Raw genomic sequence first — 22901 nt, 5'->3', positions numbered from 1 at the left:
TAAAGAGTGCCGGGTGGAATATTGTGACACTAGGCCTAAATGTTAAGTGCTGAAAATTTGAGCCAAATCGGGCAACGATTTCTGGACGCGCATCGAGGTCAAAGTTCAGATATATGCAAAATTTTACTGTTAATATGGAATAAATAGGTGAAACTCGTTAACTTTCTGCATTGTTTTCTAGAAATGTGTAGATTTATTTATATTAATGAATATTACATTAAAAAAAAATTTTGGAAATTAACCCTGTATCTCCTTTGGTTCAAAATGACCCAAAAACTGTATTATCGCTAAAATTTGAGAAAAATGCAAATTTTTCAGTTTTTGAAAAAATTTTGCTACTAAATAAATACTTTTGCAATTGAATGCAAAAGAATCGAAATATTTACGTAATTATCGTTGTAATGAGATATAAATGACAAAATTTGATTAAAAAATTTTAAAGTTATTACAAATTCGCCAGACCATTAACGTGTTTCAGGCCACTTGAACAAAAAATTTAGGAAAAAAATTAAGATATTTCGAGAAAAATTTAAATAAAAGCTCATTTTTACTTAAAATATGTCCATATTTACTTGTATATGAGTTTTTGTCTTCGTAGGGTACCGTTAACCTATTTGGAGGGATGGCCAAAAAAATAATTTTTTTTAACGGCTGTTTCAAAACTCTATTTTCAAATTTTTAAAAATTTTGTTAAACAAATTTCAGATTTTTTCGATCATCACATTGGGGTTTATTGAGATCAAAATAGGGAATAAAAATATGGAAAAATTATGTCAATACCTCTTACAGTTTTTCCGTACCTGCGATTTAAATTTTGCGTTTTTCAAGAAAAACAAATTTTTTGTCCATATTTAGGGGAATGAGTCCAATTTCCTTACTGTTATAAATTTTAAGTAAAACCTATTCACAATATTATAGTCCTTGTAATTTTAAATATGTTCTGAAAGTTTTACTAAAATCGGAAAACGATAACCTTTGAATCGTGAAGGTCAAAGGTCAAATTTTTCAATATTTGGAATTTCTAATGAAAAGATAGCGAAATGTTACATATTTTTGGGCCGATTTTCATGAAACTTGAGGAAAATATAACATAAAGTCCAGAATTTAAAATAACAGCACAAAAATGGAAATTAAGCCTTAGCAGCACTTGGGGTCCAAATTATTCTCAACTTTTAAAATCAAGAAAAACACAACCATTTTGACCCCAAGTCCTCTTAAAGGTTAAAATTAATTTTTGCACTGTTGTTGTAAATGCTAGACCCCAGTATATATTTTCCTCAAGTTTCATGAAAATCGGCCCAAAAATATGTAACATTTCGCTATCTTTTCATTAGAAATTCCAAATATTGAAAAATTTGGCATTTGACCTTCACGATTCAAAGGTTATCGTTTTCCGATTTTAGTAAAACTTTCAGAACATATTTAAAATTACAAGGACTATAATATTATCAATAGGTTTTACTTAAAATTTATAACAGTAAGGAAATTGGACTCATTCGCCTAAATATGGACAAAAAATTAGTTTTTCTTGAAAAACGCAAAATTTCAATCGCAGGTACGGAAAAACTGTAAGAGGTATTGACATAATTTTTTCATATTTTTATTCCCTATTTTGATCTCAATAAACCCCAATGTGATGATCGAAAAAAACTGAAATTTGTTTAACAAAATTTTTAAAAATTTGAAAATGGAGTTTTGAAACAGCCGTTAAAAAAAATTATTTTTTTTGGCCATACCTGCGAATAGTTTAACGGTATCCTACGAAGACAAAAACTCATATACAAGTAAATATGGACATATTTTAAGTAAAAATGAGCTTTTATTTTAATTTTTCTCGAAATATCTAAATTTTGTTTCTAAATTTTTTGTTCAAGTGGTCTGAAACACGGTAATGGTCTGGCGAATTTGTAATAACTTTAACATTTTTTAATCAAATTTTGTCATTTATATCTCATTACAACGATAATTACGTACATATTTCGATTCTTTTGCATTCAATTGCAAAAGTATTTATTTAGTAGCAAATTTTTTCAAAAACTGAAAAATTTGCATTTTTCTGTAATTTTGGCGATAATACAGTTTTTGGGTCATTTTGAACCAAAGGAGATACAGGGTTAATTTCCAAAACTTTTTTTTAATGTAATATTCATTAATATAAATAAATCTACATATTTCTAGAAAACAATGCAGAATGTTAACGAGTTTCACCTATTTATTCCATATTAACAGTAAAATTTTGCATATGTCTGAACTTTGACCTCGATGCGCGTCCAGAAATCGTTGCCCGATTTGGCTCAAATATTCAGCACTTAACATTTAGGCCTAGTGTCACAATATTCCACCCGGCACTCTTCAAAATTTTAACAAAAATTTTTTTCCATACAACTGATTGTTACTCTAATGTACATGTTTAGAGTCAGTAATTCAAAATCAGATTATCTCGAAAACAAGAGCTAACCTTTTCATTTGCAACAAAAATCCAGAACTTAAGCTACGTATACACGGTTGTCATATTCTTACAATATTGTCAGAAAATGTTCAATAAATGGTTAACACCCATATGTTTCAACATAAGTTCTAATGGTTGTGTTAACCATTTTATGAGCATGTTCGGACAATATTGTAAGAATATGACAACCGTGTATATGTAGCTTTAGAAGCAAACGAGCGAAACAATTTACGTCAAATTTAAAAAAAAAACACTTGATGTGTTTCAGCCGCCGTGAAATTTAGTCGACGCAGGTCTCTGGTGGCAAGCCATTTACAGTTGTGGCAAAATAACCCAATCATTTGTGACATCAAGCACGATAAACACAGAAATATATAATAAGGAGTGTTTACAAAAATGGCTTTTACCTTTCTTAACACCTTCATATTTCTGGCCCGATTTGGCACCATGTCACTATGGAAAAAAGGCCATTGAGTGGTATTCAAACAATTATGTAAATTTTGTACCACCGGAGGCAAATCCGCTCAACTGTCCAGAACTTCATCCTGAACAAAATAATTAAAGAACACATGAAAGGTATCCCAGTACATGTTCGATTTTAAGCATAAGTTGACCACCTTGTCCAAAAATTTAACGGAAGCACCTATAAAATCCTAAATGGGAGGATTTCCGGAAAAAGCGGATACATTTATAAATACATACTTATATTAAGAACATAATTAAATTCTGAAAACAACAAACATAAGTTTCATTTAAGTATTTCAGTATTTTGTTGGATGGCCCTTGATTTTTTCACTGCTTTACATCGACGATGCATTGAAACAATTAATAAATCGTCTCATTTAAAATATTTGTTCATTCCCAACTCTAACCACATCTGATAAGGCTTCTTTTGTGGTAGAATTTTGAGTCCGTATTTTGTGGTCTAGGTTTTCTATGGAATTGAGATCTTACATACATACCTGATTGTGTAACCACACGGTAAAACTATAACAATTTCTTATCGCCTTCTTGAATCCAGTAAAGAATTATAGGTATATAGTCCTATGCTGTTCCTAATAATGTGTGTTTGCTCCCTATAGCTTCCCTAGAACTAGTTCAGATTCAAACAAAAAGAATTGATTAAAGAACTGGTCCCAGAACCAGTTCTGGAGGTGACAATTTAAAAATCTTTGGTCGCATCTCCAAACTAGTATGAATACTGGCTTTATGCATTAATTTTAGAACTAGTTGTAGAACTAATAGAGTTTATCCTGGGAATTTTATAGTGTGCATTTTCTCTATTAGTTGCTGTTTATTTTTATATCCTTCACCTTCGTGAGAAGGGTATATACAGTGGCTCCAAGCGAAACTCGTACACTTTAGCAACATTTGTAAACTATCATATAACATTAAATAAAAAAAAACCTTAACAAATAAAATTATATATATTTAATTACTTCATTTTATAACTTATTTAACAGAAAATAAAAACTTAATTTATAATTCAATAAAACTTTTTTTTTAACAAAAACTTAAATAACACTATTTTCATGACAAAATTAAACTCGTACACCCCACTTAAAATAAAGATTATTTTGTTATTTAGCAATCTTAATATTTGGTGAGCATGCCTTTGTTTTTATCACCATTTTCAATCTATTTGGCATGCTTTGAACTAGTTTTTCACAAAAACTTGGTTCAATTTTTTACCATTCGTCCTGAATAGTTCTTTTTGCAACTTATGGTGTGATTTCGAATTTTTCGGTCAAGATAGCTCCATAGATTTTCGATCGGGCTGGTGTATCATTGACATGCGGGCAATTATAAAGCAACCATGATCGCACATTGTAAGCCATATGCTTTGAATCGTTGTCTTGGTAAAAATAAAAGTCTTCACCAAGACAAAGTTTCTCTTTACAGCGAGGCAAACTTTCCTTTAAGATATTGAGATACATATGCTGATCCATGATACCCTCAATAAAATGCAATACACCAGGCCCACTCACAGAGAAAATTTTGTTGTTAGCAATTTTTGGTTTATTTTCAATGGCTTCTGTCTACTATTTCCGATATTTCTCGGAGTGACTTGTTCCTCTTATAATGCTGAATTATTAATTTTCTAATTTCAACAGGCGTTTGTCCTCTCTGTTTTCCCATATTATTATTTTTTTTTAACTTCAAAAACACTACTAAATAAATTACAATAAAAACTGTTATACCAATTTAAAATTACAGAACTTTTTTAAGTTACTTTTCACGATACAACCTCAAGTTAGATTCAAATTTAAAGAATGTTACTATATAAAGTAAAACTGAGTTTGGCATTGACATTAAAAGTTGCCACTTGTTAAAACATTAATCTTTATTTTAATAAATAAAGATAGATTAAAATCTTTGATTCTGACATTTAAAAACGCACACAGTTAATTAGTGTGCGTTTTAGTTTTACATTTATTATTTAAATAAATTATTTTAATGCTGTGTACGATTTTCGCTTGGAGCCACTGTACATATAAGTTTGTCATGCCGTTTGTAATTTCCACAATATAATTTTCCGACCCTATAAAGTATATATATTCTGGATCCTTACAGATAGCGGAATCGATTAAACCATGTCCGTCTGTCTGTTGAAATCAATTTTCTGAAGATACCAGAATTTTTTGGGATTCAAATCATCAATAATTCTGTGATACATGTTTTCGAGATGTTTCCTATTTAAAATCAGCAAAAGCGGTCCACAAATGGCTGAGATATGAGGAAAAAACCAGGAACCTCGATTTTTGAACTATATCTGGATTACTAAGTCAATAATATAGACAATATGGATATCTAATGATAGATATTTGAAAGACCTTTGCAACGTCGTATATAAGACCATAGTAAGTTGGACCGGAAAACTGGGAAAAATAATTTTTTAACCCGATTTTTTTTCACCAAAAATTTTTTTCCAAAAAATGAAAAAAACAACTTTGGAAAAAAAAAATAAATTTTGTTTACCTAAAAATATTTAAAATTTTTATTTTGAAGTATAATTTGGTGAAGGGTATATAAGATTCGGCACAGCCGAATATAGCTCTCTTACTTGTTTATTTTAAAGTCCATATTTACGATTATTTAGTATATAAAACTCGTAGCGCTGGTTATGAGAATACATCTCGTTAATTTTAAAAACTAATCGCACTTCAATTGAAAATTATTACTTCTATTTTCAAAATAAATTTCGTAATAAATTAGGAAATTAAATAAAAAATTCTCGTTTTCTTTTTTATTTATTACGACACGAAATCATTTTCATAATTTTATGTTTTCCTTGGTTTCGTTACGCCGCATTTGCTTACCACATACGGTATGATTGTCTGTCTATCTACTTGCCAAATATCCGTGTATCCGTTTTCTCCATTTGACTACGACAACAATTTAGTGACTGGTATTAGACAGGTACCAAGAGAAAACAAAATACAAAAACAAAAAAGCAAGTTTTATTGTTGTTGTGGTTGTTGGTTACTGTTGTTGTTTTTATTTATATTTATTTATTTAGTATTAGTTTCAAGTTTTCAAATTTGTTCCGTTGTTTTTTTTAATTCAAATGTATTAAACAATTTGCCAAGTATTATTGCAACGTTGTTTTTTTTATTATTATACTTAATACAAAAACAAATTATTTTAGAATGTAAAACGTAAGAAATAAAACTATAAAAAACTGCATAGGTACATACATTTATTTATTTATTTTAGCTGCCACTGTGTGTGTGCAATTGCAATGTTCTTTTATAATAAAAATGTGTATTGAATGGAAAACAATTAAAAAATACTTTACATGTATTTTACATTAAATTTTATGATTTTTTTTTACTTTTAAAACATTTTACTAAGGCCACTTTAAACAATTGTTGTAGTTGTTTTATTTTTTATTCTTAATTTACAACAAGCAATTATTTACTGCTTTTGTATCCATTAACACATTCGCTATTTTTCTCTTTTGTTAATATTTTTATTAATGATTTATTTCTTTTTTTTTTGTAAACAGATTTTGTTGTTGTTGTTTCGTTGACCTTTTAAATTAATTTGCACACACCGAAATTAAAGCGAAATTGTATTTTTCCCTTATTTTAATAATTGCCCATCGTCATTCGATATTTACAGAACCCGTATTCCAACCGTTAAAAAATCACCACCGAACATTTCAATCTGAGAGCAAGAATAAAACTAATTTGTAGAAATAAGTTTTCTCTTGTTTACCCTCATATTTGAGTAAAAGATATGGAAACATTGAGTGTTGCCGGATGGTGGGATTGTTTTTGTTGGGATTATAATAAACCGTTAAGCTAAACATTATTATGAAATTGCATTTATACTAGAGCAAGGCGAATTTATAGAAGGTGACGACAGATTCTATAGATATCTATAGATTCGCCTTGTACTAGAGTTTAAAAAAAACGAAGAATTTTAAAACCGAAACCGATCGGTATTTTTTACTGAATCCAACTCTACACATTAAAATCTATGTAACCATTGTTAAAAAACCATACAAAAGCACAGTAGTTTTTTTAACCTACTTTTTAGGCCATAATTAATTTCAGCCAAAGTTTTGGACCTATATGACTGAAATTTGGAATTTAGGAGTTTTTAATGAGCACGTACAGCTGGGTTTTTTGATTTTTGTAATAGTGAATATTTTTAGGGTTGCCAACATATGAAAAATAGTCAAAAAAAACTGAATATATCGAAAACTATCTGAAATTTTTTTTTTTTTTTAAAATTTGGCACGATGGAAATACACAAAATAACAAATGGCGTATAAGCCATTCAGACAAAATCTTTCTTGAAAAAGTCGTTAATTGTCCGTGAGCCTTGTGCCACCTAACGATAAAATTTACTAAAAGTTTGTATATTTTGCTTTAACGAAGCTATATCTTGTTTTGAAACATTATTTAAATAAATTTCACTGATAATCTTGCTTCGATGCAGAATTTTGGTGGAACGGCGAACCGACTATTAAAGTTAAAATATGTGGTGACATTCCAGATGGCTGTAAAGAGTTAAGAAACTGATAGCTTGTGATAAATAATCCTTTAGAAAATGTTCCTTCTGTGCGCAAAAAAAACAATTGAACACTTTCGACATATTTTCAGTATTAACCACTGAGTTTTTACTAATAAGTCTGATTTCGAATTCGATAGTTTAAAAAAAATTTACTTTCGAATTAGCAAGGAAAATTAGTCCAGGAACCAATTGAGCATTTTAATCTACATAAAAAATATTTGTTTGTAAAAAAAATACTAAAAAGAGGAATCAATCCATCTAAAAATTTTTTTAGAAGGACTACAATTCCGTTTACTCTAGGTCTCCACGTAGCAATATTTATTGACGCAATTGTCAATATTGATTGCGCCCATAAAATTTGCGATGTGTATACCCCAATTTCCATATGTAGCAATCCAATTTTGCAATGAGTGCTCTACTGATTGCTTGAGCAATTATTGCTAAGCAATAAGCTGTCAGTTTAGTTGTCATTAATGAAAAATTTCTTTCTATGATTCGATGTGATTAATGCATACACCACTGTATATCATGTAACGGTATTGTAAAATAAATCTTTATAAAACGGCAAATCTGGCAGGTCTAATTGAGAGACATAATAAAATAGTGGGAAAGAGAGAGAGAAACGATTTATTAAAAATGCAATTGAAGAGAATTGTAAAAGTTTAACCCTAAATAATGTCAATAAAACTCCCCAGTAACAAAGAACATTTAGGATATTCTGAGTTAGTTTATGAATGAATTAATTTATAAATCCAAATAAACATTAAATATTATTTACATACATATTTTATCTAAATATACGTTTTGTTTAAAACCTTTCAACTAACTCATCTTCAATGCAAACAAAATGTGCTAAAGTTGGAGCTCACTAGTTTACCATCTGGCTACTAATTTTGTGAGTAAAAAGTTCATCGAAATGCGCACTCATAAATAAAAACATTTAAAAAAAGAAATTGAGAAGTAGTGCTACTTTGGAAAAAGCCGGGCATACCATTATGTTTAGGTTTAATTGAAATGCTATTGTACGGCGTGAATCTTAATTAATGGTCGGTTGGTCAATTAGGAAACAATGCATGTAAAACAATTTTTAGTGATTTTTTATAAGTGAACTTTAAATGATTATAAATAAAAATAAGACCAACGAAAGGAATTATAAACAAACTTAAAATAAATAAGAGAAAATATGTATGCTCTGCTACTTTTGTTTTTCATGTTTAAATTTTGAACTGGGTATCAAACGGAAAATTAAAAAGTATAAAAAATTATATAAAAACAGCTTAATTTGCTAAAATATTAATTTTGAATTAAATAATTTCCGCCATTCATTCCATAAATCCAATCTCAAAATCTAATTCTTTAGCTTCATTTAAATATAATTTGTTCGTTAATCCATAACAGAATTAATTCAACCTTTTAATGATTCAATTTTTGTTAATTCAAATCTAATACAAAATTAATTAATACATATGTATGTATGTATATTTTTCCAGCTATGTTTTTAAAATTAATTGAAAAATATGGTTTAAAGCCTTTGTGTAATAGATTTGAATTGAAGAACATTTGAACCATTCAATAAATTCTTTAAGTTTTTTTATAATGAATTTGAGTTATATATATATATATATATATATATATATATATATATATATATATATATATATTTATATATAAAAAAATGGATGTTTGTATGTATGTGGGTATGTATATATTGTTACGAAATTGTACTTGAATTCAAATATAACGATTTTAACGGCTGATTTAAAAGTAGCATAATGCTTTCAAATAGCAGTGCTGTAATAGCAAACTGTAACATATCTGTGGGCATTATTAACATTGAATAAAAGCTTTCAGTTGACCATTGATCGTAAGTATGGCAACGCTGTTTGCTGCGACCGTATATTCGAATTCGAATATTCAGTTAAAGAACATTGTAGAAAGTACACCACAGATGGCGTATGTATTAGAAAGCTCTAGACAGTTAAAGAGCAATCTAGAGTGCAGATGGCAGTGTTATAAATAGTGGCAGAGGTTGCAGTCGTTAGTCAGTTTATCAGAGACGCTATTCGAATAAACATCAACTGAGTGCCTTAAAGTGTGCTGTATTTTTCAAGTGAATTCGTGTACATTATAAAGTGTGTCTGTATTTCTGCGAATTTATAAACGTGTATAAAAAACATTGAGTGACTATTTAATTCTGTGGTTGTTGTACATTTTAAATAAATAAAGAATTGTTACAATTTTCAAACTACTAAACGGCTTTTATTTGCAATCAAAAGTATCCGGTTTATTTAAAGGAAATAAACAAACGTTTTGAAAAGGTTAAAACATAACAGTATTTTAGAAATTGTATTTCAGAAACTCCATTTGTATTTCAGAAATACCAGTGGAAATTTCTGAATTACAAATATAAAATTCTAAAATCCAAATGGAAATTTCTGAAATATAATTGGAAAATTCTGAAATACAATTAGAAAATTCTGAAATATAATTGGAAATTTATGAAATTCAATTGGAAATTTCTGGAATATAATTAGAAAATTCTCAGATATAATGGGAATATTCTGAAATACAATTACAAAATTCTGAAATATAATTGGAAATTTATGAAATTAAATTTTAATTTTCTGAAATATAATTCAAAATTTTTTAAATTCATTCAATTGAACATTTCTGAAATACAATTAGAAACTTCTGAAATGCAATTCGAAATGGTGTAGTTCTAATTCTCTGAAAATTCAACTAGATAAGACATGTTCGATTTTTTAAAAAATATTTTTAGTATATTACTCTATTAGGCCCATTAACGGTATAAATCAAGATCAGCGAAACAGCTTGCATTTTTATAATTTCTTTGGTGTTGATAGCTCTCATAATTAGAAGCACAAAAACGTTAATATTTTTCCCTGCTCTCTTTTAGTTTAAGAGTTATATGAATTTAAAGTCAATACATATAATAGTATATTTCTCATATATTTGGAAAACAAACTGATCGTTATGGGTATCATTGAATAGTGCTTCACAATACCTTTAATATGATATATAATATGGTACAGTTTATTAATATTGTGAACCAAAAATTCCTTTTTGATTTTATATGACAGTACTTCAGAAAAATTTGATATACAGAAAAAGTGATTTTAGCGAAGCCGGTGTTCGATACACCCCAGAACTAAAAGTCCCTTCACCCGGCCGAAGGCCGGCAATACAGAAAATGTGAATATTAACAGAAAAAAAATTATGAAAATAAAAACTGTTACGCGGATCTTGATTTGTTCCCCATTAACAATAAAAATTTAAATATTTAATTCATATTTTTTTAAATTATTTTTTTATTTTTAATGAGGATCAAAAGTTTTGTCATATGAATTTTATAATTTTTGAATTTTTTATTTCCAATACTCAAATGATAAAGTTTGCTTTCAGTTTTTTATGTATATATTATATACTACATTAATGAGACCTAATTATGTGAAAAACTCATCAGCTTTAAACATTTTTAGGTAATAAATAATTTTAAATGTTATTTAACCACTGTATCACAATTTCGCCAGTACAAAATCAAACCCAAAACTTGGCAACTCTGTAATAGAAATTGATACTAAAAATTACAACTCTGTGTATTAGCTTGTTATTTTTTTAATCACTTAACTTTGGCAAAGAAAATTATAGCTCCACTAATTTTCATTAATTTTTCAATTATTTTCTAAAGTTTAATAAATTTCATTTGCAAATATGGATGATGGAGATTTCGATAATGATGAGTAAGTAGAAATTCAATAAATTGTTTAAGTGGGTATTGCTTAAATAGTTAAATGAAATTGCTACAAAACCACCACGTTGTTTTTCGTAATTTTCATACCAGCCAGATCAAACAAGTGATTGACTTTCATTTTTTTTCCTTTTAAATAGTGTTGGCGGTGATGAATTCGATGATGTTGATGAGGAAGACAATATCGATGATATTAATCAAGAGGAGGAAGTAGACAATATTGAAATTATAGCACCTGGAAATGCTGGCGGCGGTGTACCAAAATCGAAACGTATCACAACCAAATACATGACAAAATATGAAAGAGCGCGTGTCTTGGGTACGCGAGCATTGCAAATTGCTATGTGTGCTCCTATAATGGTGGAATTGGAAGGTGAAACAGATCCTTTGCAAATTGCCATGAAAGAATTGAAACAGAAAAAGATTCCCATTATTATAAGACGATTTTTACCCGATCATTCCTATGAAGATTGGAGTATAGATGAATTAATTATTGTCGATCATTAAATGTTGGGTGGATCAAAAGTCGTCGCTTAGATATTAAGATTAGTTTGTATTTTAAATAAAAAAAAAACTAAAATTTTTAACGAATTTGAAGTAATTTTTATTTTTTATAGGGGCATTCTTACATACTAATACATTCGACAAGTTTGTCCTTAGAAACTTGCAAATTTTACAAATATGTCTACTATACGGGAGAATATATGCGCTAAAAAAATTTAAGGAAGATGATGAGCAATCACGGTGCTTGTCGTATCGTATACAATGCCCATCTCTCCTTTGGAACGGATATCTGACGTTCAACAACTTATATTTCCCTCACTGAGAGGTGTCGTGATGGAACTTATCCATAATCTGTTAAGTATTTAGTCGTATTCCAGAAATAAGCGGTACCAACTTATTAATAATTTAATTCAAGATGAAACAAGTATGAAAGTATAGTATAGTCGATCAAGCCCGACCATAAAATACCCTACGCTGAATAAATGAGAAAAAAATTTTTTCATTTAAAATATCAATAATTTATTTTCGTGATTGATTTTAGGAATTGGTCTTTATATAGGAGCTATGAATAATTATGGAACGATCGCCATGAAATTATGTCGTGTGATTTATTTTTATATAAAACATATTTTTGTTAAATTTTATTTTTCATGAGCTTTATGCTCGTTAAAGTGATATTCGAAAGTGGGCCTTATATGGGAGCTATGACTAATTAAATAATCCGAACTAGAAGTACCGTTACCTTTGAATTGGTTGTTCTTATTATAGCAGCAGTGATTGACAGTCATTCCGATGCGTAGAACCGCCTGTCGCGGGAATGCTTGAATTGGTAGACTACCTTGCTTGAAATCGACCGAAATTCATCACGGGACAAAAGGAAAAATTTTGATAAAAAAATTAATTTTCCAACCTTTAATCTCTTCTGAATTCGATGATATTTGGTATACATGATTTCCATGGATATAACAAGTTTGTTAATTTTTTTTAAGGCATAATTTTTCCTTTTTAAATAAAACAACTTAATTTTTCTTTTATGTAGACATTTGAACAAAATCTTTTAAAAATATAGACAATCTTTATTGCAGAAAATAAATAGAAAAACGCTAAATAAAATATTGTATAGATACAAGAGACTACGACTAGCTCCAAGCATAACCATATTCTTTATCATAACACACGCGCTCCAACAGTGTAACAGCCAGATGTCCGGTACGACACATATTCTCAACGACACACGCTTGCAGACCACAATCAGAAAGATTTTCTTTACCAAACACTTCGCCAGCCTCATTGTCATCATCCAACTGCTTTTGTTGCTCATCGTCTTCATTTTTTAATTGACTCTGACCCGCAGAATCCTCCAGTAGTTTTTGTGTGGCCTTGCTAAAGGCCAAAGTGTTGGTGGTCGAGGCCAACGTGGCGCTAAAAGTATCCTTTGTCTCACCCAACAGCTGACACACATAGGGCAGAAATGAGGGCATAATTACGCCCTTCACTTCTATGCTGAAATAGTCTACAGCATCCATGCGCACCTTATTTGAACGGGTACTTAAGTGCTGCATGGTGGCTTTGGGAAAAGCAACGGGGGCGAATAATGTAGGCGGCACACCGGCTAAACGTCCAACTGAGCTTATAGTACTTTTGGCATTCAACAAGAAGCTAAAGAAACCCTGGCACTCCACACCTTCAATTAAAACCAAAGAATTGTCACTGAAATCCTCAGACATTTCCTGAGCCTTAACTTTACGCTGATGGGCTGTCTGGATTTTACGTATTTCTTTAGCATCCACCTCTAAACTTTCCAGCCAATCATCATCTTCGTCGTCATCGTCTTCAGTTTTTTCTCCATTCTCGTTAACGCCATCATTTGCTTCTACTTTTATGGCATCACCATTCACTAAAGTATTATTACTGTTACTGTCTTCCCCATCTACAGATTTGTTGTGACCTCCACCGTTATCCTTTTTGAGTGGCATACTATATTCAATTCCTTCTTGCCTTAAGGCCTGACGCATACCTCTCGTTGTGGGCGACATGAGAGCATGAATTTCTGCTCTGCCGCCTGTACCAGCTGCCCGAAATAACACTGTAAAGATATTGGCACACAAATAGAAATATGCACATTGTCTAGCTCTTAAAAGTTGAAAAAGCCCCCTAAAACTATAATCCCAATCTTCTGCCAAAGCTTTGCGTTCCCTTTCGCCCAAATTAATGCCTGTATTCTCTCGAGAGTTGCGGGGAAACAAAGTCATCCAAGGTATGTGCGGATGTTGCCAATAGTAGGTGGCCTGATTGAACCTGGTGGCTGGTGAAATGTCCAAACCACAGCCCTCATTTTGCGTGTCTATGCAACGCACAAAACTTGTAAGACCACTGGCCAATTGGCTGGTCTTTAGTTGGGTGGCTGGTAGTTCGGAACGGCAAAAGAAACGTACTCTCGTTTTCAAGCACCAGTCCATGGGCAAATGTTTAGTTATATTCTGTTCCTCTACAGCTTCATCGTCCTCAACACCAGCTTCCGATGTTTGTTGTAGGAGTTTCGAAAAAGCCTTGGCATCAAATGGTTGTAACACAAGTTTAGCGGGTGCAGGACGGGTAGGAGTTTCTTTTATAAATGCTTCGCGTACAGGCAAGGCTGGGGAATTAATGAAACCCATTAAAGAATCTTCACTTTCCTCTTTTATATCTGTTTTGGGTTTCTTTGAATTGTCTCCAGGTCTAAACAAGAAATGCAATAAACATAAACACATATTATCCACTACAAACTAAATACTTTCGATTGTCCTTTTTACATACTTGGCAAATGGATTTTTACGTTTTTGGGCCATTTTAGCCTCCAATAAGGCTGCTTTATCTGTTTCCGTAACCACATCTCGTACATTATTGTTGTTATTATTATTATTGTTACAATTAAAACGTGCTGCCAATTGTTTCTTCCGTTGTTTCAGTCTCTGCAAACGCATGAGCTAGAACAGCAAACAAACAACGTAACAATAAATTAATTATCAATTTTTTTAATTAATTAATGTTTTGTTTACCAACCTCATCTGGTCTTTTCCAATTTGGTGCTGCTACCTCCTTTGTAGCCATTTTTGTTTATTAAATAATACTTATATTGTAATAAATTTAATATATTTTGATTCACTATAAAATTTTCTACTATTTTTTGCACAAAAAGAACTTATTTTTAGGGCGCGTAAAAATTGTTTTGCTCTACTTCTGCTAAAATTGATGCAGACAGAGAATTCTTTTGTTTTGATTAGACGACAGCTGTCAGTTTTCTCTCTAATTAATAGTGATGCCACTCTATAGGTGGTTTAATAAATGCACATACCGGATAATCCGAAATGGGAATACGAGAAAAAGTAATTTTTGTGTGCAAATTTTAGGAAATTAATTGAAAATAATGGAACGAAGTGATTTTGTTGATGTTCGTCTCTTGAAATTGGTTTTTCGAAGACTCCAGAAAACACTATGCGCTGCTTAAAAACGCTATAATTTATGTACTAATTCGCTAAAGCGATTCACGACGACATCGGCAAAAATTTAATTTTAAAAGAAAACTGTTACTATACTCATGTATACGGACAAGTACTTTCTTATTTGTTTTTATTTTGTAAAATGAAATAACCGTAAACTAGTCGTATTAGTTACGGTTGTTTTTTTAAATTTTATTATAAAAAGTGCCAATACTTTATTCGAACGTAATAAACAAGTTTAGATATTATATTTTATTTTAAAAATTGGTTGAGTGTTAAATTTATAAGAAACTTCGAAAAAAATCTCGGTTAATCTTTACAAGTTAAAAATATTCTGTCAGTTCGGTAATAATAGGTAACTGAGTATCGTTACCTTAATATAGAAAGGTCGTGTTTTCTTTGAAGTCGAGATTTTTTGGCTAAAAATGATAAATATGATATATTTAACGAAATAAACGAAAATCTGGGCATACAAAACCAAGCAACAAATTATATAATTTCCAGTCTGTATTGATATATTTTCATTTAATTAAAGATTTGAAAATTATATACAAATGAAATTAGAAAAGTACATATTAGTTTTTTAAAATTAGTGTAGCTAATGAAATTTTATTCACTTCATATCTATCAAACCATAGATAAATACACGGAAACACTCCTGTTAAAGACCTAACTCAGTTTTAAAAAATTTAAAATTTATTTTTTAATAAAATTTAAAAATGTCTTTCATTCCATAAATCCAATCCCAAAATCTAATTCTCTTTACTTAATTCAAAGGCTTTTGTAATGGAATTAATTCATAATAAAATTCATTCAACCTTTGATTGATTCAATTTTTGGTAATTCAAATCTAATAGAAAAAGTGATTAAATATATTTTTTATTCATTTAGGTTTGTTATGGTTTTAGCTTTTAATAAATTACAAAATGAATTGAAAAAAATTCCTTAAGCCTCTTTATATTAGATTTGTAATTTGTAAAACAATTTTATCATTCAATATTTTTAAAGATATTTTGTAATGGACTTGAATTAAAGAAAATTAGAATGATTCAATAAGGAATTAATTCTCCAAAACATGTATTCAATGAAGTACAAATGAATTAAGTCTATGAGTTAATTCATGATGAATTCATTAACGGTATGTATGGTTTAGAGATAAAATTGACCTTTGATTAATTCTTCGAAATCGATTTAGAAACCTTACAATACACTGTATTACGATGAGCACTGCTTTATCGTCAAAACAAGTAAGCAATATAGCGCCATCTAGTACTCAGTAGCATAAAATATGTGACTACACTGTGGCATCCCTCAAAGTATACTACATATATTTTCATTAATTCATTTGTAGATTTGTAATAGAACGAAAAAACCTATACACTCTGCAACTTGTTGTGCTGGCGAGTTTATCAACGTTTCCGGAGAAAAATCAATAGACGAAACGAAAATATACAGAGATAACGAATAAAAATAATGTTTCTGCAGCTAAAAGGTAAATTAATAAAAATAAAGCAAATAAATTGCAAAAATAACACATTATAGATATTAATTGAGAGATATTTTATAATTTTCTTATTATTCAAACTATAAATAATTGTTTTTTATTCGAAAGGTACCCCCAATATGGCCAGCAAATTTCTTTGTTTGCTTATGGCCTTAACAGCTGGCCACAGTGTTGTGGCCTATACACCAATTTCTAAGGAAAGTATTTTTGCTGATGTCCTTCTGACCGAGTTGCTTAACCGCATGGACAAGGAAAATGATCCACTAAGCAACTATTTCGATATGGATAGCGATTTGCCCAAAGGTTTAGACATGGTTTCACGCTCCTCCAGTCAAAATATACCAGAAGACTATGAATATCGTAATGTATTCCCAGGTGGTCCAAATCCCTCCATACGGGATCAAGAATTTTTGCAGCACAGCTCTTTGTGGGGTCACCAGTATGTGTCGGGCGGTATGGGTGAGGCACCCAATCATTTTCCAACACTCATTAAAACCGATGCCAGCCTCCCCGCCTACTGCAATCCACCCAATCCCTGTCCCTTTGGCTATGAAGAAGATGAAGGCTGCATTTCAAAATTTGAAAATACCGCTCTTTTCAGTCGTGAATATCAGGCCGCCCAAGATTGTACCTGTGACAGTGAACATATGTTTGATTGTGCTGGCCAAGACACCAGCTCTGGCAATAGTGAAATGGCTTCGACCATGGAGAAATTCCTAATGCATCAATTCCAAAATGACAATGGCATTGACAACACCAATGCTCCCGTTAAGAAATTGTATGGTATTGCTGCTGCTCCAGCTGCTGTAAATCCATTTTTGGAAGGCGATAAACTACCGATTGCAGCCAAAAAGGGCAATCATGTTAAAGTTTAATCACACCAAAATATTGAGTTTTCAACATAGATTTTATCGCTTTGCCCCACCATAAATGGATGTGTTGAAAATTTGTTTAAAATCAATATTGTATATAGGAAATATTTGTGTAGTTGTTTCGAGTTTAAAGCATATTTTATGTAGTATATTCAATATAACCCTGCCCTCTTTTTCCAAATAAAAAATTAACTACACCTCCCTCCCTCTCCCCTCCTCCACAAAAGTATTAGCACCAATACACATATTAAAGGAACTAATGCATACATATCGTACTGATTGTATGTATGTATTGTATATTGTAAATGTGTTTGTTTTATTATTAGAAAAAAATGTATGTAATTTAAGTTGGATTTTAATTAAACAAAATAATGTTATCGTAAAACTTTCAACTCAATAATAAAAGTATTATGGAATATTTATTGATCTTGGTTGCACCAAAATGTGTGAAGAGATTTTATTTAATCAAAGGAGAAATAATTGAAGAATATTAGAAATTAGAAGAGGAAAAACAAACATATATGTATGTTTCTCTATATCCATCCATAGAATCCATAAAAATTCCAACATTGGCCAATTCTTTAAGGGCCTTAAAGAAATAACAGCCCAACAGCCCAACATCTTCAATAGGTGAATGAGGAACATTCACACAACAAGTGATTACAGTATTCACTGTCTATTTACAGCAGTGGTTCTCACAACGTTTGCTTCACTGCTTCCTGTAGCTCGTTTCTGTATATCTCGCATCGGAAAACTTCTCACATGCAGTGTGAAACAAAAAATTCCATCGTTTCTCGATGTGCGAGAAAAAAGTGTTTCTGTATTTGAATGCGAAAACAGACAACACAGATTCTGTTCTTACTGGAATATTTCCAGTAATTAAGTATCAAATGCAAGACAAACGTCAACGAAAGAATGGAATTATAATAAAACCAAAACAGTGAAAGGCTAAAAAAATTTAAAATGCCAAAATATAACAATTGTGTTTTATTGCATTTAAATATAAAACAAAAAGTAAAGTGTGGCGCTTAAAACTGCTGAATTTAAAAAAATAATTTAGAAACACATTTTTGTGTACTTACATGTGTATATATAATTATTTTATTCAAACTCTGTGCTACTTACATTTTCGGCTGATTTGGGTTCAATATTTATACATACTAAGTTAAAAATATCTATATTTTTTAAAATTTTGTTTTTCTCACACCAATTTCAAATGTGACTTGTTTTGACAGTTCTTGTGGGAAACTTTTCGCAAAATATTGTTACAGAAACACTTTTTCTCACATCCTTCCAATAATTGCTGGGAAATTATTTAAATGACAGATAATTCTCGCAAACTCAAGATACAGAAACACTTGTGCGAGAAAAAACATATTTTGTTTCATTTTACACTGTTTCTGTTGCAATTCAATCGTTTCATGCGGAAAGTTTTTCGATTCAAGAAATACAGAAACGGGCTACTGACTTATTTCACTGAAAGCACATTCTTATATATAAATCACCAACAATTCCTATTGTAAGGCCGTTTAGTAGTTTGAAAATTGTAACATCTCTTTATTTCTTTAAAACTAGTTGATTCGCCCGGTAGCATTTATTAATGTTAGTTCTTCAAGTTTCTCCAACCCACGCACACCAGTATGTTGTTATTTATTTGCAAATAAAATATCTAAATTTGTACTGCATACTTTAGGGTGCTTTTTTATTACAGTTGACTGGACTCACAAAAAAGAATTTTTTTCTTTACAAACCATCTCCTGAAAATTTCGAATCGAATAAAAAAAAATCAGCCAAATCGCTCCAGCCGTTCTCCCTTGATGACATTACATACATGGACCATTTCATTTGTATACCCTCCACCACCATCAGTGGTGAATGAGGGTATATATAAGTTTGTCATTCCGTGTGTAACATTGAGAAATATTCATCTGAGTCCCAACAAAGTATATATATTATTGATCCTTATGAAATTCTAAGTCGATTGAGCCATGTCCGTCTGTCTGTTTGTCCGTTTGTGTAAAACACGCTCACGTCCAAAATACGCAAACAAACTTAGTAGAGTTGCAAGAAAAATCGGTGCAGTGGAACCAAAGTTATGAATTAAAAAGTGGGACAACCTAAAAAAAAATTGATAATTTTCACATATTTTTGGTCATATTTGTAAATATATTGCAGCTAATATCATAAAATTTTGCACTCGTTACTTTTATGATAAAAGGAGTAACTCTAGTGAAAATTATAAGAATCGGTCCATGATTTCTCCTAGCCCCCATACCAATTTATTCCCGAAATATGGTTCTATGGTCTATAAATGCCTACAGAATAGGAATATCCATAAAAAATTCAGCAAAAATAAGTTTCGTGGTAAAAATAATTATATTATATTGACCATAGCCCCCATATAAAGTACAGTTCCGAAAATCTCTTAAATAAGCATAAATGTCTTATAAATGTTGCTATCAAGTTGAAATTCGACATAAATAATCCCCATATATAACAAAATCGCTGTACCTAATTCTATGAAGATCGGCCGATAATTGGTTATAGCTCCCATATAAGGACCACTTCCGAAAAACACATTAACCTACATAAATATCTAAAAAATATCAATATCAAAACAAAATTTCACACAGATCCGTAATTTATATTTAGAAATCATACTACAGGATTTTGTGAATATCGGTCCATATTTTACCATAGCTCCCATATAAGGTCCACTTCCAAAAATCAGTTAAGTATCATAAATCTCGAATTTTAGCATGATAAAGTTATTTTATTATGCTAAAATTCGACAAAAATAAAACTCATATACATAGATATCACTGTACCAAATTTTATGCAGATTGGCCAATAATTGGTCATAGCTCCCCTATAAGGCCCATTTCCGAATAAGATATTAACCTTAAAAAATATTTAAAACATATCGATATCAAAATTAAATTATGCACAGATCAGTAATTTGTATCCAGTAATCATACTTACGGATTTTGTGAATATCGGTCCATATTTAACCATAGCTCCCATATAAGGTCCACTCCCGAAAATCACTAAAATCCTCATAAATTTCTTACAAATATAGTTATCAGGTTGAAATTCGAAACAAATTTATTCAATATATACAAAAATCGATATACCAAATTTTATGATGATAGGCCCATAATTGGTCATAGCCTCCATATAAGAACCACTTCAGGAAAACACATTAATCTGCACAAATATTCCAAAAAATCTATACTGAGCCAAAATTTTACACCGATCAGTAATTTGTATCCAAGAATCGTACTACAAGATTTTTTAAATATTGGTCCATAATTCGGCATAGCTCCCATATAAGGTCAACTCTTGTTAATAACGTTGTTTATATGAAATTCTACAAAAATGGCCCTCAAATATTTACAACCATAATAGGTCATAGCATCTATATATTAAACCAAAATAGTACACAGATCAGTAATTTGTATTCAAAAATCATAATACTGAATTTTGTGAATATTGGTCCATAATTGGCCACAGCTCTCATATAAATACATAAAAATCATTTTTATTTATTTAAGATTTTTAAGATTCGGCACTGCCGAATATAGTACTCTTACTTGTTATATATATAGATGAACACCAACCACAGAATTAAATAGTCACTCAATTTTTTTTATACACGTTTATAATGTACACGAATTCACTTGAAAAATACAGCACACTTTAAGGCACTCAGTTGATGTTTATTCGAATAGCGTCTCTCACGACTGCAACCTCTGCCACTATTTATAACACTGCACTCTAGATTATTCTTTAACTGTCAAAGCTCGTATTTTCGAAGCCTAGAGCATACGCCATCTCTGGTGATTTTTCTACAATGTTCTTTAACTGTCAAAGCTAGCAAACATTCAGCGTTGCCATACTTAAGATCAATTATCAACTCAAAGCTTTTATTTAATGTTAATAATGCCCACAGATATGTTACAGTTTGAGAGGCACTGCTTTCAAATAGCATTATGCAGCTGTTAAAATCGTTATATTTGAATTCAAGTACAATTTCGTAACAATATATTAAAATACAGTTGTTATACCCTACATAGAGCTGAGACATTTCGTTTTGTCAAACTAAAAATAACAAATCATAGTTCTGATATAATAACAAAATACATTGACTGACATGAAATTTGTTGTTGCAAAAGTTAGGTTTTTGACAATTATGTCTTGTCTCTATGCCTTATATCTCAGCCATTTATGGGTAGATTTTCTCGATTTTAAATAGCAACTTAAGTTGGACTGTAGCGGATATATTGATCATGTCTGTAAGTTAATTGGGGGCTTCGAAAAGTTGATTTCAACATATCTATGTATATCGACTCCGGTATCTATAACGATGCAGAATATAAACCATTTCCAATTGTATTTCGGAAGTTTCTAATTGTATTTCAGAAATGTCTAATTGTATTTCTGAAAATTCCAATTATATTTCAGAATTTTCTAATTGTATTTCAGAAATTTCTAATTGTATTTCAGAATTTTCCAGTTCTATTTCAGAATTTTCTAAATGTATTTCAGAAATTTCCATTTGTATTTCAGAAAATTTGTAATAGCAATACAAATGGAAATTTCTAAAATACAAATAGAATATTCTGAAATACAATTGGAAAATTCTGAAATACAAATGGAATTTTATGTAATACAATTAAAAAATTCTGAAGTATAATTGGAAATTTCTGAAACTCAATTAGAAAATTCTGAAGTATAATTTGGATTTTCTGAGAAATTTCTGAAATACAAATAGAAAATTCTGAAATACAATTGGAAATGGTGTTATTTCCGATCTATGTGTATTTATCTATGTTTATAATCATTATTATTATACAGATTACCTAAAATCCTAAATAAGGCAGAATAAAAATTCATTAAACATCATTTTGAGTAAATTTAAAATTTATTTAAATATTCTAAACGTAAAAAAATCATAGTACATAAATTTTCTTTATTAATTACAAATAATTACAATTTATTTAACTAAATAATTTAATAATTGTTTTCCTTGCATTCAATTGACATTCTAATGAGTATTTTATTTAAGGATCATTACACTGGTATTGTTGGCAACTATACAGCAACAATTTGTTTTATTTATTTTTGCAAAAAAAAAAAAAACTAATTAATTACAATATAAAAAATACATATATAAATTTGCAACTGCCTTATTAAATAATATTTATAATAAACTATTATTACATATAAAACAAACTGCAGTTACATAAAATATATTTATTTATAAACTAAAAAAAATATACCCTTAAGGATGGAGACT

At 30.1% G+C, this 22901-nt stretch overlaps 4 protein-coding genes across 6 annotated transcripts in view; 2 read left to right on the top strand and 2 right to left on the bottom strand.

The window, feature by feature from the left end:
• Positions 1-6616, bottom strand: part of Cerk (Ceramide kinase) — a 35215-nt gene extending 28599 nt beyond the window's left edge. Inside the window, exon 1 of one of the 2 annotated variants that reach the window (XM_065512008.1) lies at positions 6148-6616. The gene's annotated coding sequence lies outside the window, so the exon portion shown is untranslated. The remainder of the gene's footprint in view (positions 1-6147) is intronic. The other variant, XM_065512016.1, reaches the window with a different exon arrangement.
• Positions 6617-11112: 4496 nt separating this feature from the next.
• RpII18 (RNA polymerase II subunit RpII18) lies at positions 11113-11834 on the top strand. The gene is made up of 2 exons (XM_065498487.1): positions 11113-11235; positions 11384-11834. The coding sequence occupies exons 1-2, from the start codon at positions 11207-11209 to the stop codon at positions 11748-11750; spliced, it is 396 nt and encodes a 131-aa protein (XP_065354559.1). The 5' UTR covers positions 11113-11206; the 3' UTR covers positions 11751-11834.
• A 936-nt stretch (positions 11835-12770) lies between these two features.
• Positions 12771-14972, bottom strand: hd (humpty dumpty). Its single transcript, XM_065511996.1, has 3 exons — positions 14790-14972; positions 14544-14713; positions 12771-14465 (listed from the first exon to the last, which is right to left on the bottom strand). Exons 1-3 carry the CDS (start codon positions 14835-14837, stop codon positions 12887-12889), a joined length of 1797 nt encoding a protein of 598 aa, XP_065368068.1. The 5' UTR covers positions 14838-14972; the 3' UTR covers positions 12771-12886.
• A 494-nt stretch (positions 14973-15466) lies between these two features.
• On the top strand, positions 15467-18024 carry 7B2 (Secretogranin_V domain-containing protein 7B2). 2 transcript variants are annotated; one of them, XM_065498485.1, is made up of 3 exons: positions 15467-15581; positions 16578-16718; positions 16839-18024. In XM_065498485.1, exons 2-3 carry the CDS (start codon positions 16700-16702, stop codon positions 17603-17605), a joined length of 786 nt encoding a protein of 261 aa, XP_065354557.1. In that variant the 5' UTR covers positions 15467-15581; positions 16578-16699; the 3' UTR covers positions 17606-18024. The 2 variants fall into 2 exon arrangements, with proteins under 2 accessions (XP_065354557.1, XP_065354558.1); XM_065498486.1 differs by having other exon boundaries at positions 15554-15571.
• Positions 18025-22901: the final 4877 nt, after the last annotated feature.

Source organism: Calliphora vicina, chromosome 1 (assembly GCF_958450345.1).
Source record: "Calliphora vicina chromosome 1, idCalVici1.1, whole genome shotgun sequence".
In the NCBI taxonomy this organism is placed as follows: domain Eukaryota; kingdom Metazoa; phylum Arthropoda; class Insecta; order Diptera; family Calliphoridae; genus Calliphora; species Calliphora vicina.
The sequence above is the reverse complement of the archived record's forward strand: the minus strand, read 5'-3'. Positions and strand labels throughout refer to the sequence as shown.